The sequence below is a fragment of the Heptranchias perlo genome, chromosome 10 (assembly GCF_035084215.1).
Source record: "Heptranchias perlo isolate sHepPer1 chromosome 10, sHepPer1.hap1, whole genome shotgun sequence".
NCBI classification, from domain to species: Eukaryota; Metazoa; Chordata; class Chondrichthyes; order Hexanchiformes; family Hexanchidae; genus Heptranchias; species Heptranchias perlo.
Window position 1 is genome coordinate 32499326 of NC_090334.1, and position 15021 is coordinate 32514346.

General features: G+C 39.0%; 1 protein-coding gene across 5 annotated transcripts in view; it reads right to left on the reverse strand.

Moving 5' to 3' along the window:
- heatr5a (HEAT repeat containing 5a) overlaps positions 1 to 15021 on the reverse strand; it is a 97894-nt gene that overhangs the window by 33722 nt on the left and 49151 nt on the right. For 4 of the 5 annotated variants that reach the window (XM_067991411.1, XM_067991413.1, XM_067991414.1 and 1 more), the window contains exons 19-26: positions 13984 to 14143; positions 10222 to 10411; positions 8051 to 8220; positions 7363 to 7389; positions 2854 to 2995; positions 1578 to 1757; positions 800 to 1039; positions 410 to 591 (exon numbers count right to left, since the gene is read on the reverse strand). In XM_067991411.1, the coding sequence (XP_067847512.1) occupies positions 410 to 591; positions 800 to 1039; positions 1578 to 1757; positions 2854 to 2995; positions 7363 to 7389; positions 8051 to 8220; positions 10222 to 10411; positions 13984 to 14143 (1291 nt within the window). The remainder of the gene's footprint in view (positions 1 to 409; positions 592 to 799; positions 1040 to 1577; positions 1758 to 2853; positions 2996 to 7362; positions 7390 to 8050; positions 8221 to 10221; positions 10412 to 13983; positions 14144 to 15021) is intronic. The other variant, XM_067991412.1, reaches the window with a different exon arrangement.

A 15021-nucleotide genomic window follows, 5' to 3' on the forward strand; every position in this document is an offset into this window, starting at 1 on the left:
GAGATGTTTCGGAGTGGTGACTGATGATGAGATCAAGGAGGTAGGTTTAAAGAAACTTTTTGAGGTGCGGAAGAGAGGGAGCAAGGTAGAGGTTTTTCGGGAGAATATGCTTGAAAGTGAGACTAAATAGCTGGATGTTTATGAACTTTTCAAAATGGTGTAGTATGCTTAAAGTTACCATTTTAAGCACTGATGAAAAATAAAAATAATTCTTTATTCTCAAACTACAAAAAGATTAAAATATTTCTAAATATTTTACTCACTCGCTTGCTGCTTGTGAGACTTCCTGCGTTTGTCTACAAAGCAGTGATTGTACTTCAAAGTAATCCATTGGCTGTAAAGCATTATTGGGACGTCCAGATGACACAAAAGGTGTCATATAAATTGAAGTACTTTCTCTGTTACTTACATTTGCTTGGTATTGCTCAAGGATTACATGACCAGGAAACTCTGGCTCGGGAACAGCCGCAAACTTCCTGATGATGACGAGTAGCGTTTCAAGGCCAGACAGCCGCAGAGGGTTACTGTGATCTGTGGCAGCCATGAAAGCCATGCGGATCAAATCTGCCAGATGGATTACTAAGAAATCATCTGGAAAAAGAATTTTAAAAATTGTGAGCATAGCGTATTTAATATGAACAAAAGATAAAATACCCTCCACAGTGAAATCCATCCAATTTTACATTTTGATAATTGTAATGTTAAAATGAGAATAGGTACAACATCCTCCAGAATAAACTACCTATTATCCCCCGAAAAGGGAAGGATTAATTTTTCAGGTTCCAACATAACTACTTACTTTTAGGGTCCTTCAGTTTCCTTTCCTGAGCTATGGCCATGTCAAAATGAGCAGCATCTGTGTTCTCGCACTGTGCAATAATTCGACATACACATTCTGCTGCAAACACCCTTGTAGGCCAACGTGGTGTGATGATTGGCTGGAAACGGTCATCTTTTCTTGAGGTAAATATTGAATCGTCATCTCCCCTATCATCGTCCTCTTCCTGAGTAGTGTCGACTGGTGCTGTGGTGGTGAAATCTGGAGGACAAATTACAATACTTTTTTTAAAAAAAAACACTTTTTTAAAAGATATGTTAAGAACAATAATTTACAACTGAAAATAAATAATCGCATGCAAATTGCACAAAAAATATTATAAATATTAAACACAACATTCTGATCAGATTTTAACATGGAGTCCTTTGTAACAGTTCCACCACAGAGTAGTGGAACACATGTACACACTCATAATTCGCAAACTGAGTTCTCAATCTCAACCATGCCATCACAGTGAGACAACAATCTTTGGTCAAATACTTTCCTAGAAGAAGGAAAAATTTGGAGTGTCACCCTATGTTGCTCCCACACAATTCTACCTGCTTGGCTACAGACCTACATGGGCAAAGGCATTGCAACATGTCACCTATTTGTTCTCTCAGATAGAGGTGGTCCTTAGCAGGTGGAAGTCAACAAAGAGGAAAGGGACTAAAAAAAAATCTTCAACGTCAAGAGTGCAATAAACCCAATTTCCCATGCTTGACAGCAGATATTTCCAATATTGAAGATTTGAACTCACCAGCTGAGGCAGATAAAACATCTTTGCATAACTTTAACCAATGAGAAAGCTTTTCAATTGCCATGGACGTTAGAATATGGCTCAGAGTTTCCCGAATGTCTTGACAAAGTCGTTGGTCTGATTCTCTATCCATTAAGTTGAAAAGGGCTCCTTCCAGGCCAGTTTCACCAATATTAACATCTGAAAATAAAGACAAGGTCACCATACTGATCCACAGCCATGTTTGCCGATTGATAGTTAAGACTGCAAGACTTCATTCTATTTTGCATCTCTGGTTCTCAGATTGTCTAATTTTAATTTTGCAAGGACAAAAGTTGATTTGAGTAGATCTCCCTGGCACCTAATTTAGGTGCTTCCCTTGCTAAATATGAATACTACATTGCAGAACATTTCTGAAGCATACTTGAGCCTTCTGATTGCAGTCGATTAGTATTAATATTTTGTAAAACATGAATTATATGTTATGATGGATCATTGAAGAGAACGTTTTATTCTCCATTTGCTATCACTGCAAAGTGTAGGCTATGGCAGTGACGGCATACTGAACCAGCAGTACTTTATAATTTGTGGCGATACACTATTCTGTGCCACTAACAGATGCGACAGACAGAATGGCTCTTTAAGCTCTATTGAGGTAGGCAAGGACTCACTCCTTGACGCTGTCTTGTAAATATTAACCAAAGCTAATACAAATATTTGTATTCATTTGCAGCACCATCTTCTGGTTTGTGAAACAACAAAAATGTACTTTTAATACCATGGTGGTATTAACACGAACATCACTAATTCTGACAATACAGTCTAGCCAAAGCCTCTGATAAACAATTGCTCTTCCAGAAACAATATGCAGCAATACTAAGATAGTATTTACTGTGACTGAAGTGTTAAAGCACAGCAAGGTAATTAGACATTAAATAAAACAGATGAAAATATTGATTTTCTCCCTGTTTGGTAGGATCTGATGTCATAGGATTAACCTCAATGCTTATACTAGACTGCAACCCCTCTGCCTTGCTACCTCTTTTCCCTCCTTCAACGGCCTCCTCAAAAATACCTCTTTGATCTTGCCTTCAGTGACCATACCTAACCCTTCTACCACCAATACTTGGTGTCCAGTTATTTCTGGGTCTGCGAGGTGCTTTAGGACCTTTTAGTACTTTAAAGGCACTATATAAGTGCAAGTTGTTTAAAAACTGATGCTTTCAGAGTTTGTTTTTGATGGGTTTGACTGCATACCAAGATCACAACTTCTACAGCTCTAAATCAATATTCTTACCAAGCTTACAACTGCCTCTATTGGATTCCTTGGCAAGAGCCATGGCATGTTCCAACACCTCAGCAGCTTCTCTCTGCGCAAGCTGACGTAGGCATGCAATCACAGCACGTCTCAACAACAGGTGTGAACTACAGAGGTTTACCTAAAAGAGAAAAAACATTTACAGTGAAAACAGTCAATCTTGGCAGAGATAATGCAGTATTGTTTTCTCCTCTTTTGCCCAAGAAAGAAGATGAAACACTGAAATCAGATACACACTCAAATCTACGATGATGGATAGGTTATACTGAAGTATAATCAGTGCCTTACTGAAGAAAGCTATATAGAAATTAATTCATAATTCAGACCCAATTGTGACTAGAGTTCATTTTTCCCACCCTAGACTTAACATCGCAGAGTTTATTTCATCCAGTACTAGCTGGATTTGCAGAAGTGATGTCATAATGCCAATTTATCTTACAGGAAATTTTCCTGTGCTTTTTAAATAATATATTAAAAAATACATATTTAGGATACTTTAAGATACTTTAGGGTACTTTATTTGATGCAGTTGTTTTATATTTTATCTTGTAAATACTGAATTTAATATAACTTTTAAATTGAAGACGGATTTAAAGGTCAGACTTTTCAGCAGTAGAAAAGGTCCTTCAAAAACCTTGAAACACGAGAAATTATTTATTTTGAGTGATTCCCTTGTACAGCTTTAAGAATAGTGCTCAGAACATGGAGGGGGGAGGGAAATCAGACACCATATACACAAGTAAAACCATATGCAAAAACTCAGGAAAATAAATCATTGTATGGTTCACTTTTCAACTGCAGGAGGGGCAGTTGCACAAAATTTTGTGAACACTTGCTGGATACTTGGGTCACTATAGAAATAATACGGTTCTACTCCTTGGGCTAACATTCCTTATTATAAACAAACAAACAAACGAGAGTATTATTCTTCTCTTCCACAGCTGTACTTGTGCATTAACGGGGAAGGGAAGCGACAGAGGAGGCAAATTAGTCAAAAAACACAGTAGCCCTTATAGAAAGGCCTGACATCAGTGGAATTGCATCCCAATAACAGTTGTAAATATACTTTACATGCAGTAGCACCCAATCAATAATGTGTTTCTCAGGGTTGTACAGCTCTGAATCAGTTCACAGGGCATTCCAAAGTACTGCCCCAATTCTAGTGAATGAAGATGTTCAATTACGTACTTAGTCTCTCTTGATAACACAATTAGAGTGGCTGAGGAGGGAAGCATGGATTTCTCTGAAGCTGCTCTGAGAATATTTTCTAACCTACAACAAATAGGCCTTGTGTAGAATAATATGTTAGCTCCTTCCCCCACCACCCCACCCCTTTAAACAGAGATGGGGGGGCAGAAATAATGCATCTCCTCAGACTTGTCATCCTCTTTGGCATAGCACACATCCAATCATTCTCAAGGCACAAAGCAGAATATCAAGGACTGTTAACACAAATTCAGGGGAGCAAAGAAGTTTGAGAAAAGTGCACAAAAATAATTAAACTTTGCATTTAACTTGGTGCAGGCATGTCGAGAGTTATGAAGGAACAGTGTCTTGAATTTAAGAGGGTATGATTCCACACAAGGTATAAAGTATTAACATTTGGTACAAATCCAACAGGGAAGACAAAGAACGAACAGCCAAAACAAATTTTACTGGAAGAAGTTTCCTTTTTATACCTACTCCAAAAGTATTGGAATCTAATACAGTTCAAGTTTGGTGGAATTGAGTAGCAGACTTCAGCCAGAGATGACCAGCAACTGTCCACAGATGGACAAAAATCAACCATCAGGAAAATGACATTGGGTAACAGACAATCCTTTCTTTTTGCAAAAACTGTAAATTACAACCAGTGACAGTGGGCAGAGACAGAACTCACTCCAGAAAACAAATGCTGGGGTGAAGAATCTCAATTCTAAAAGGACATCATGGTGGAGCAGAACACCTCTGTTCCAATACACTGCATTGCGATGGTTCACATCTCTGCTTTCCAACCAGATATTTTCTCATAGGCAGCGAAAAACCACTACCCCAAACTGTTGTTCATCTTCCTGTGCCTATAAAATACGTTTCTACACAGCAGCTTTGCAGAGACCCAAGGTCAGATCTTAAGTCTGACCTCAGGGTAGGATAATGTAGTAGTTATGATACTTGACTTGTAACCCAGACGTTGGGAATTCGGATCCCTTCGTGGCAAGTTATGGAAATTGAATGAAATGAATCTGGTAATTTGTAGGTTGGCACCAGGAAAAAATGACCATGAAAGCTGCCAGGTTGTCATAAAAAAAGAACCCACCTGGCTCACTAATTTAATTCAAGGAAGGAAGCCTGCCAACCCGATCTACAGATGTGACTCTTAACACACTTTTGAGTGGCCTAGCAAGCTCTCTTATTTTGTAAGAACAATTACTACTCGAAGGCAGCCAACATTCTCAGAACACCTAGGGATGGGCAATATAATGTGGCCTTGGAAGTGTTGCCCACAACTGAATAAAAAGACAAGGAATGTCTGTCTTGGAAGGGATGTTACTAACAGAAAATAGGGAGCAAAAAATATGAAATTACCATTAAAAAAGGAAAAGAACCTTCGTCACCGAAGCTACCTGAGAATCAACTATTTTCTAATCAGATAAGATGTGTCATATGACAGTGGATTAACCATATTTCAGTGAAGCAGACAAAAGGAAGATCATATCCCACACAGTAATCTTTCATTAGAGCAGTTTCCTTTCTTCAATGTCAGCTTTTTGACTGCAATTCTCATGAAGATTCCAATGCGTATGAATCGACTGTGTATGTATGTATGCTGAGCAGACAGATGCTAATACTAATGGAAACACCATTTGAAGAAGGAGATTCAGGTATCCAAATCAGACAGCAAAGCACTGTGATCTATAATAATGTAGAGGAACAAATGGCGGATGTGATAACTACGTTTATATAAATGTATTAGTCCGCTCCTGAAGATGCTGAATCATGTACCACTTGTCTTCCAGTACCGAAACCAAATGCATGTCCTTCATTTTTAAAAATTCGTTCAAGGAATGTGGGCGTCGCTGGCGAGGCCAGCATTTATTGCCCATCCCTAAATGTCCTTCATGGATGAGCAGAGATAATAGAGGTTAATCGACAGTGGCATGACAAGACGGACAAGCCCAATTTAATTTTCACATAACTCTCACATATGTACTTTCCAGGAGGAATTGATAAATAGTGATCAAAAGTAGGAACTCTGGCTGTTTCTTTACTTCCTCCTTTCCAGTTCCGAAGTGCTAAGGTCAACTGTAATCTCCCTACTGCTCCCCCAGTTAATTGATTACAGACCAAGATTGATCATGGGACGATGGTGGTCTGCACTGCTTTGCTCCACATAAGGTAATGAACTTAACAACTTAGTCATAGGAGAGCTGTAATTTTTCTTCAATAAAGTGCTTGGTGCAACATGAATATATCGACACGAATGTGTAAATAGTACAGGCTTGGCCTGAAATCTTTAAAAACTGTAACTGGATATCCCTACTTCTGTAAAAATGACAAATTTAAACAGAATATTGCTACATTAAGCACTTTTGTCATTGTTGGTTCATGGATTATTTTGTTCATCCGAGGTTGCACAGCATATTGCCTCCAAAGTGTACTCAATATTGGATTCTGCACTGTAACTGAATATTAATCGACGTTACCGGACACCAATTCACTTGTGCTAGAATTTAAGACAAAACAATTCATTTCAAGTAGCAAAAAGGGTAATTTAGAGCTTGTTTTAATAGTACAATTTAAATGTGATGTGAAACAGTTGAACCAAGATCAAGCTTTGAACACAAAACTAATGCATATGAATTTAGTAGTAGACTCACCTGCAAAGAAAAAGAAATGCCCACAATTACTACCAAGCACAAAGGAACAAGGCTAATGTTAACAGGTAAGTAAACGGTAGTCCTGTGGCATTACCTTTAGCATAACTATTACCCTCTGCAAGTTAGTCTGTGGTAACCAGCAGCACATTTTGCATCAGATGACTGTACACAAACCAATTAGTTTCAGGACTCCAGCAAAATGTTGAAAGAATCTCAAGTGAAGAAAACCTGCAAACAGCTATCAAAATGCATACGCCTGTCATCACAATCTCCAAGTTCTGGGGAGCTTCTTGCATGATCAAGCAAATAATAAAAAAAAAGCCAAACCATTTGCAGTATTAATCTGCGCTGGTTACTGCCATCTTTGTGCAGCCTGCAGATGCAAGTCAAATTAGGAAAGGAGGTTAGAAAATTAACTCAAATACAGCTACAGCCAAGGGTTTTTTTTTATCAGTAGGGTGGTTACATCACACAGCGTGTTTGCGGTTTTTTTTGCATGCCCAGCCAAGTTATTGTTAGATTGATTAATAAAGGCAGAGCAAAAAACAGGTATTCAAACACACCAAACCAACATTTTGGAAGGGGGGGCGGTGGGGGGGAAGAAGTGGGTGGAATGAGGGAGACAACCTACCCAAACAGAATTATCCAATAAGATTTCCTGTACAAAAGAACAAATGACAGACCAGTCACAATAACATCCTGGTTATGTCACATTTGCTCAACAAATGGAAACTATGGTACCAATCATAACATCTCTATCAACAACTTGACACTACACAAAGCATTCTGTCCTCCGATTCACTAGCCATGGTCTACACGTTGTCACATAAAAATTTCACTATGCAGAGCAGATGAAGAATTCTTGGACCCCAGGGCCTTTCGACACCCCCTCACAGCCCAATCCATTAAAACACAAATGTGTAGTAAAATGCAACAATCAGGCCCTTAGAATGTTTACACACCACATTAATAATAAAGCAAGCCATATTACAATACATTACACTTAAATAAAACTGCACCAGTGGTTGTATGCAGTTTTTCTGCATTATGGTGAGTTTTATTGGGGGGGTGGGGGGGGGACATATTTGGCTGGTGTATGCGTTAATCTGCCCCGGCACTGTGTATGGTTAACATAATGTGCACCTTAAAAATAAATGAAAGCTGCAGAGCTTCAATGACATAACGCTTAAGTCACAGCAAGGGATACAACCAAACAATACTTAGATTTATGGATGGCATACATTTAACAAATACAAGTTGCAGGTACCCAAATTCAAATTTAAATACAAAAAATGTATATATCCATACGGCATACTTACACATAGACTGGGGACAAGGCTGGAAAGGTTGACATGACGTGGTGCAAACATGTGCAACTGCTGGAGGCAGGAGATGGCTTGCGCCTGCACAAGACAGTCAGGGTTATCCTGCATCACTGCACAGCCAACTAGACAGGAAGTTCTTAACAAGGGGACAGATGTGCTGTTGCCTAGGAATTAAATATACATAATTTTTTTTTTCCAATTTATACCCTTTCTTCAATAATTATTGGAACAGTGAGTGCTAAATTTCTTAGTTAAATACACTGAAAATATTTATTTTCCAGCATTGTGACGTACAGGAAAATTTGCCCAGGATTAATTTGTTTTACCAATGTAACGCATGAAAGGTGGGAAAAAATTCTAGTCACCAATTTGCCACTGGAGATTTTTAGAATGAGGTGAATATAATAGCATTTACACTTAAATGGCACAGTTAATTCTTTTGTCAAAATAATGAAATTTTGTTCTGAAATAAAAAGATATAACTAGCACATCATCGCATTTTAGGATGTCACAAAATGCTTCACGTCCAATACAATATTTTTTTTTTAAGAAGTGCAGCCACTATTATTCTGTAGGTAAATGTAGCAACCAATTTTCAAACAGCAGGGTCCCACCAGCAACATAGGATGAATGACCAGTTCATCTGTTTTTGGTGGTGTTAGCTGAGGCAAAAATGTCAGCCAAGATCCTGCTGTTCTTTGAATAGCAACATGGCGTCTTCGGTGTCCATCCTGAACCATTAGATCTGGCAAAGGGGACCTTTGTTTTTATGTCCCAACCAAAGATAGCCTCTCCAATAACACAGCACTCCTTCAGTACCACACTGTAGTGTCATCCTTATTGCTCAAGTCCTGGAGTGAGACTTAAACATAGGCAAGACTGCTACCAACTGAGCCAAGCTGACACTGAACTAATATAACTAAGATTTCCTCCTTAAATATGCCAAAGCACAAGAAACCGAAGTGAGTCTTGCCAGGAAATACAAAGGGAAGAATCAGCCAAGAACAAACAAGGATTGCATAACAACCTTAAAATAATTTATTCCTTTTTGAAAACTGCAATTAAAAGCAAAACATGACATTCTGTGCTAAAGTGACTAAGCTCAATATAGTTTAGCCTTTTTCCAAACACTTTTGTTTTGTGCTTGTGGCAAAAAGCTTGTTTCCATAAGCAGACTGAGTCTTCTTTGGACCAAAATTCAAGCCCTTCCACGTATCACGTCTGGGAATAGCATGCTTAAAATCAACAATGACCCCATAATGCTTGTATCCAACATTGGAAGTTACTTCGGATGCCCACCGCGTTTGCCTAACTCCTTCGAAAGGCAGTAAATACCAATCTGTCAGACCACCGTGCAAAGGCTAGAACAAATAGATTTATTTACAGATTAAATAATACACAGAAGCAATGAAAAGCAGTAAGATACTGTTTGTATAATGCTTAATAGCAAGACAGAATCAGTCCACAAGAAATAAAACACATTTATGTAACGTATTTTGTGCATACTTTGATAAGTATCAAGTCTTCTGGCTGGGCCAGTGATACACAGACCATCACAAAGCAATATTGTACTTGGACAATGAAAATTTCTAACCCATCAACAGAGTTTGCATCTCTACCCAGAACTAGACACGAGATTTTGACAGTACTTTACAGTCCAAAGGCCTCTGAAGTCAAGATTGTCTTATCAACACTGACTAAAGACACAATGGTAGGGGATACTGCACATCATGCTGATGACCAGGTGTTCCCATGTTCTCAGGGCCTCTCATAACTGATAAATACCTTGCAACTAAATCCAAATCCCTGTATCTTGACTAATTTCCCGTTCAAATCAACCTATCTTGGGTCTTGCAGACATCTTGTCTTCCAACCTCCATTTTGAAATTTACTAAGACAACACAGCCTTCATTTCAACTCAATACATTTAAAACAATTGTACGAAATAAACACAGAAATTCTCCTGTTTTCACACAAGCACTATGCTTTCCATTGAAAATAATATACATGCCTTTATAGGGAAGGGATAAACATGAAAATAAAAATCAATTTAATAAAAACAAAAAATTAATATTTTAGATTATATGTAATTTCCAATATTTTTGAATATTCTCATTACGATGATAAAAAGGATTGTTTAATTTAGGCTGCTGGGAATTTGTTACCTTGCAATTCTGGCCCCAATGTGGTAATAAGCGCATTCAAACAACGACCCAAACTTTGGTGAACTTCAGCATGGGCAGGAGGCACAGTCAACAGCAGCAGCAAGACTAGCGACAGGCTTGATTCCACATGGACGTTATACATCGGACCACTGGAATCTATTAACAATGACAAGGAGTGCAGCGCCCAGGTCTACAAGTGAGGACAAGAAGAGTATTTATAACTAACAATCCATACTCTATCTTTGAATGATACTTATTTTTAAAGTAATGCCTGCATGTATTAATAAATTGATAAATTTTGTGACATTGGTCAAAAGAAAGATCTTGCTAACAAAGCTGCTTTATAAACAAACCACATTTACAACAAAAATAAACAAAAAGGTAATTGATTGAGCTTCTTCGATCAGAAAGATCAAATTAGCAAATCAATGCACATTATTAATTCATTCTGACGCTATGCAGGGAATATTCATTTGAATAACAATTCAGTGCTATTACGTATTGCATCAGTATAATTCTCTTGCATAAAATATTCTTGCGAGGGAATTAATTTTTTTTTATTTCCCTCTAAACTTCCTAGCTCTCACTGGATTTTGCATTGCCTACTAAGTATCTGCCAACACTGCTAGAAGATACACAATGACTGAGTGATGGCACTCCTGATTTTTCGTTTCCTCTGCAGGGCAATACCTGACCTCCAATCAGTACCTCAAAGCAGCCGAGATTGGGACTTCTGTAAGGAATTGAAGCTATATCCCACTTAAATCATGATGAACTGTGTCAAAAGTAAAAGTTCTCAAATAGTAATTTCTATTCATGACTTCAGGCATTCAGCATGCTTGGTTTCATTGGTCAGAACATTGAATACAGGAGTTGGGATGTCTTGTTGAAGTTGTACAAGACATTAGTAAGGCCACACTTGGAATACTGTGTACAGTTCTGGTCACCCTATTATAGAAACTAGAAAGAGTGCAGAAAAGATTTACTAGGATGCTACCGGGACTTGATGGTTTGACTTATAGGGAGAGGTTGGATAGACTGAGACTTTTTTCCCTGGAGAGTAGGAGGTTTAGGGATGATCTTATAGAAGTCTATAAAATAATGAGGGGCATAGATAAGGTCGATAGTCAAAATATTTTCCTAAAGGTAGGGGAGTCTATAACGAGGGGGCATAGATTTAAGGTGAGAGGGGAGAGATACAAAAGGGTCCAGAGGGGCAATTTTTTCACTCAAAGGGTGGTGAGTGTCTGGAACGAGCTGCCAGAGGCAGTAGTAGAGGCGGGTACAATTTTGTCTTTTAAAAAGCATTTGGACAGTTACATGGGTGAGATGGGTATAGAGGGATATGGGCCAAGTGCAGGCAATTAGGACTAGCTTAGTGGTATAAACTGGGCGACATGGACATGTTGGGCCGAAGGGCCTGTTTCCATGTTGTAAACTTCTATGATTCTATGATTACTTTATAATGTGAAATAGTAGCCCAATGCCTCAAGCACATATATTCCCAACCAAATTTGAGCTAGAGCTGTCAATCAATTAAAACCCAGTTATTTTCATCAATTCTTGCTGGGCCACTGAATGAAGCACCATCTGAAGGCAAGGTACTTGATTTTTGGCAGCGGTACCGAAAGAAAAACCTGTTCAGCAGCTTATACTGCTGGAATGCAGCCTTCTTCCTGCTGCACTAAAGATTGACACAAATGCCAAAATATCCTGCAATTCCACAAAGATTCATGATAATAAGTGACTTGAAAAACAAGAAAAAAGGAACTTTAGGTACTCCATTTAATGCACATGTTACACAAAGTAAGAAAATGAAATAAGCTTTTAGATCCAAATCAAATTAACTGGTAAATGCAGGTATATCTAATATCTAGCCTGGCATTGGAGATGGATTTTTTAAAAATTCGTTCATGGGATGTGGGCATCGCTGGCAAGGCCAGCATTTATTGCCCATCCCGAATTGCCCTTGAGAAGGTGGTGGTGAGCTGCCTTCTTGAACTGCTGCAGTCCGTGTGGTGAAGGTTCTCCCAGTGCTGTTAGGTAGGGAATTCCAGGATTTTGACCCAGCGACGATGAAGGAACAGCGATATATTTCAAGTCGGGATGGTGTGTGACTTGGAGGGGAACGTGCAGGTGGTGGTGTTCCCATGTGCACGCTGCCCTTGTCCTTGTCCTTCTAGGTGGTAGAGGTTGTGGGTTTGGGAGGTGCTGTCGAAGAAGCCTTGGCGAGTTGCTGCAGTGCATCTTGTGGATGGTACTCACTGCAGCCACTGTGCGCCAATGGTGAAGGGAGTGAATGTTTAAGGTGGTGGATGGGGTGCCAATCAAGCGGGCTGCTTTGTCCTGGATGTTGTCGAGCTTCTTGAGTGTTGTTGGAGCTGCACTCATCCAGGCAAGTGGAGAGTATTCCATCACACTCCTGACTTGTGCCTTGTAGATGGTGGAAAGGCTCTGGGGAGTCAGGTGGTGAGTCACTCGCCGCAGAATACCCAGCCTCTGACCTGCTCTTGTAACCACAGTATTTATGTGGCTGGTCCAGTTAAGTTTCTGGTCAATGGTGACCCCCAGGACGTTGATGGTGGGGCATTCGGTGATGGTAATGCTGTTGAATGTCAAGGGGAGGTGGTTAGACTCTCTCTTGTTGGAGATGGTCATTGCCTGGCACTTGTCTGGAACGAATGTTACTTGCCACTTATCAGCCCAAGCCTGGATGTTGTCCACGTCTTGCTACATGCGGGCACGGACTGCTTCATTATTTGAGGGGTTGCGAATGGAACCGAACACTGTGCAATCATCAGCGAACATCCTCATTTCTGACCTTATGATGGAGGGAAGGTCATTGATGAAGCAGCTGAAGATGTCTGGGCTTAGGACACTGCCCTGAGGAACTCCTGCAGCAATGTCCTGGGGCCGAGATGATTGGCCTCCAACAACCACTACCATCTTCCTTTGTGTTAGGTATGACTCCAGCCACTGGAGAGTTTTCCTCCTGATTCCCATTGACTTCAGTTTTACGAGGGCTTCTTGATGCCACACGGTCAAATGCTGCCTTGATGTCAAGGGCAGTCACTCTCACCTCACCTCTGATATTCAGCTCTTTTGTCCGTGTTTGGACCAAGGCGTTAGATACCTCACTCTACTATTTCAAATCAGACAAGTATATTTAACTCAATATTAAACATTCTTGCACACAAGTTAATTTTACAACATTCTACTGTTGTACTTTGAAGATAAATATACTTTAGAAATAGCAATGCTCTATGTGGCTTGCAATTGTTCAAATGGCAAGCAGTAAATGGTCGCCAACTAGACAAAGAGTAATTTGTACAATCTTCCAAAAACTGAACAATATTTACACCAAATATTTGCATCTAATAAGAAAGCACAGAACCAAAGTTCAATTCATCATTATTTAGCAATCCCTAGATGTCACAGTACCTAAAGAGCTAAAATTTATAAAACTTTACGACAGGTTGAAATATTAAACCAAAGAAATTAGAAATGGACTATGTATATAAATGATATTGCTTGTAAACCTGTCATATAAGATATTTGCACAAAGTTCAGACGACATTCTCTTTATTAGATGAATGCCTGATGTAGCTTAATAAAGTTGCAGTAACAAATCCCTTCTATGCAGAAAAGTTAAAAGGAAGATTTTTTAAAACAAATTTGAATTTCTTGCTTGCACATTTATGAGAAGCATTTCCTTTTGACTCAACACGCTCCTGTATAATTACATGCCAAAATATATGTTACCTGAACTTCAGGTGAGGTGCTGTCTTGAGACAAAGTATAAAGAATACTGACACAGGCATTCAAGTGTTGACTTGAACCTATTCCTCCCAGGTACCTGTAAAGGGAGCCTAGGGCCATCGAGTGCCCTGTGCGCGAAACCACATCCCTTGCACACTTCAACCTGAAGTCATGAAGAAGAAAGCAGTTACTAGAAATGAAACTCTTGCCTCTTGGATTTATTCACAAGATACAACAACAAATTTGCATTTGGTGCTCAACTAACTTCTATGTACAAGTTAGCTGCCAATTAAAACAAGCATGCTGAGTGCTGAGAAGGATCACAAAAATGCAGCCATCACATTCTGGTTAAGAATAGGTCAGTAGTTACAGTGCACAACATAGAGGAAGTGCTAGTTGGATATGCAACAAGCCATTCTTGGCTTTGCATTATACAATTCAGAAGTCAGAGAATTAGCTCATGCCTCCTTGGCTTACGCAGGTGCTGCTCTGTATTCAGGCAGTGCTGGGTCTGTAACTCAAAACAGAATTGGTTACTTAAAAATTATTTTTTTAAGCAACATTACTGATGTGAGCCAATTGATGAAAAGATGAAAATTTCCATTAAGTTAAAAAAATACATATTTCTTAACCACTTAAGTAAGGACTGGTGTTATAAGTTGAGTAAACTTTAGGCATTCAAGAACCCATATTAAAAGATGCAGGAACACTAAATGACATATTTGGTCACAGGTTTGACATTAAAGCAGCCTGTCATCATCAATATGCTTAAAATTACATAGTGTAATTCAGCAACTTGTTTGTAGATGGAACGGCCACCAAATTTACTAAAAGGGAGAAAACTGTAAATTTGGTGCTGTTCCCCTAGTTGAGGTTCTGAATTTTAGAGCATACTTGTGAGCGTAGCATGGAAGTTCTAATCATTAACTAATCTCTGGAGCCAAAGACATAACTCCTAAATTATTAACTTTCAAGGATGGAATATATATGTAGCACCAATAATTGTCTGTTAGTTAATAACAGGAGCATTGATAAAAAGAT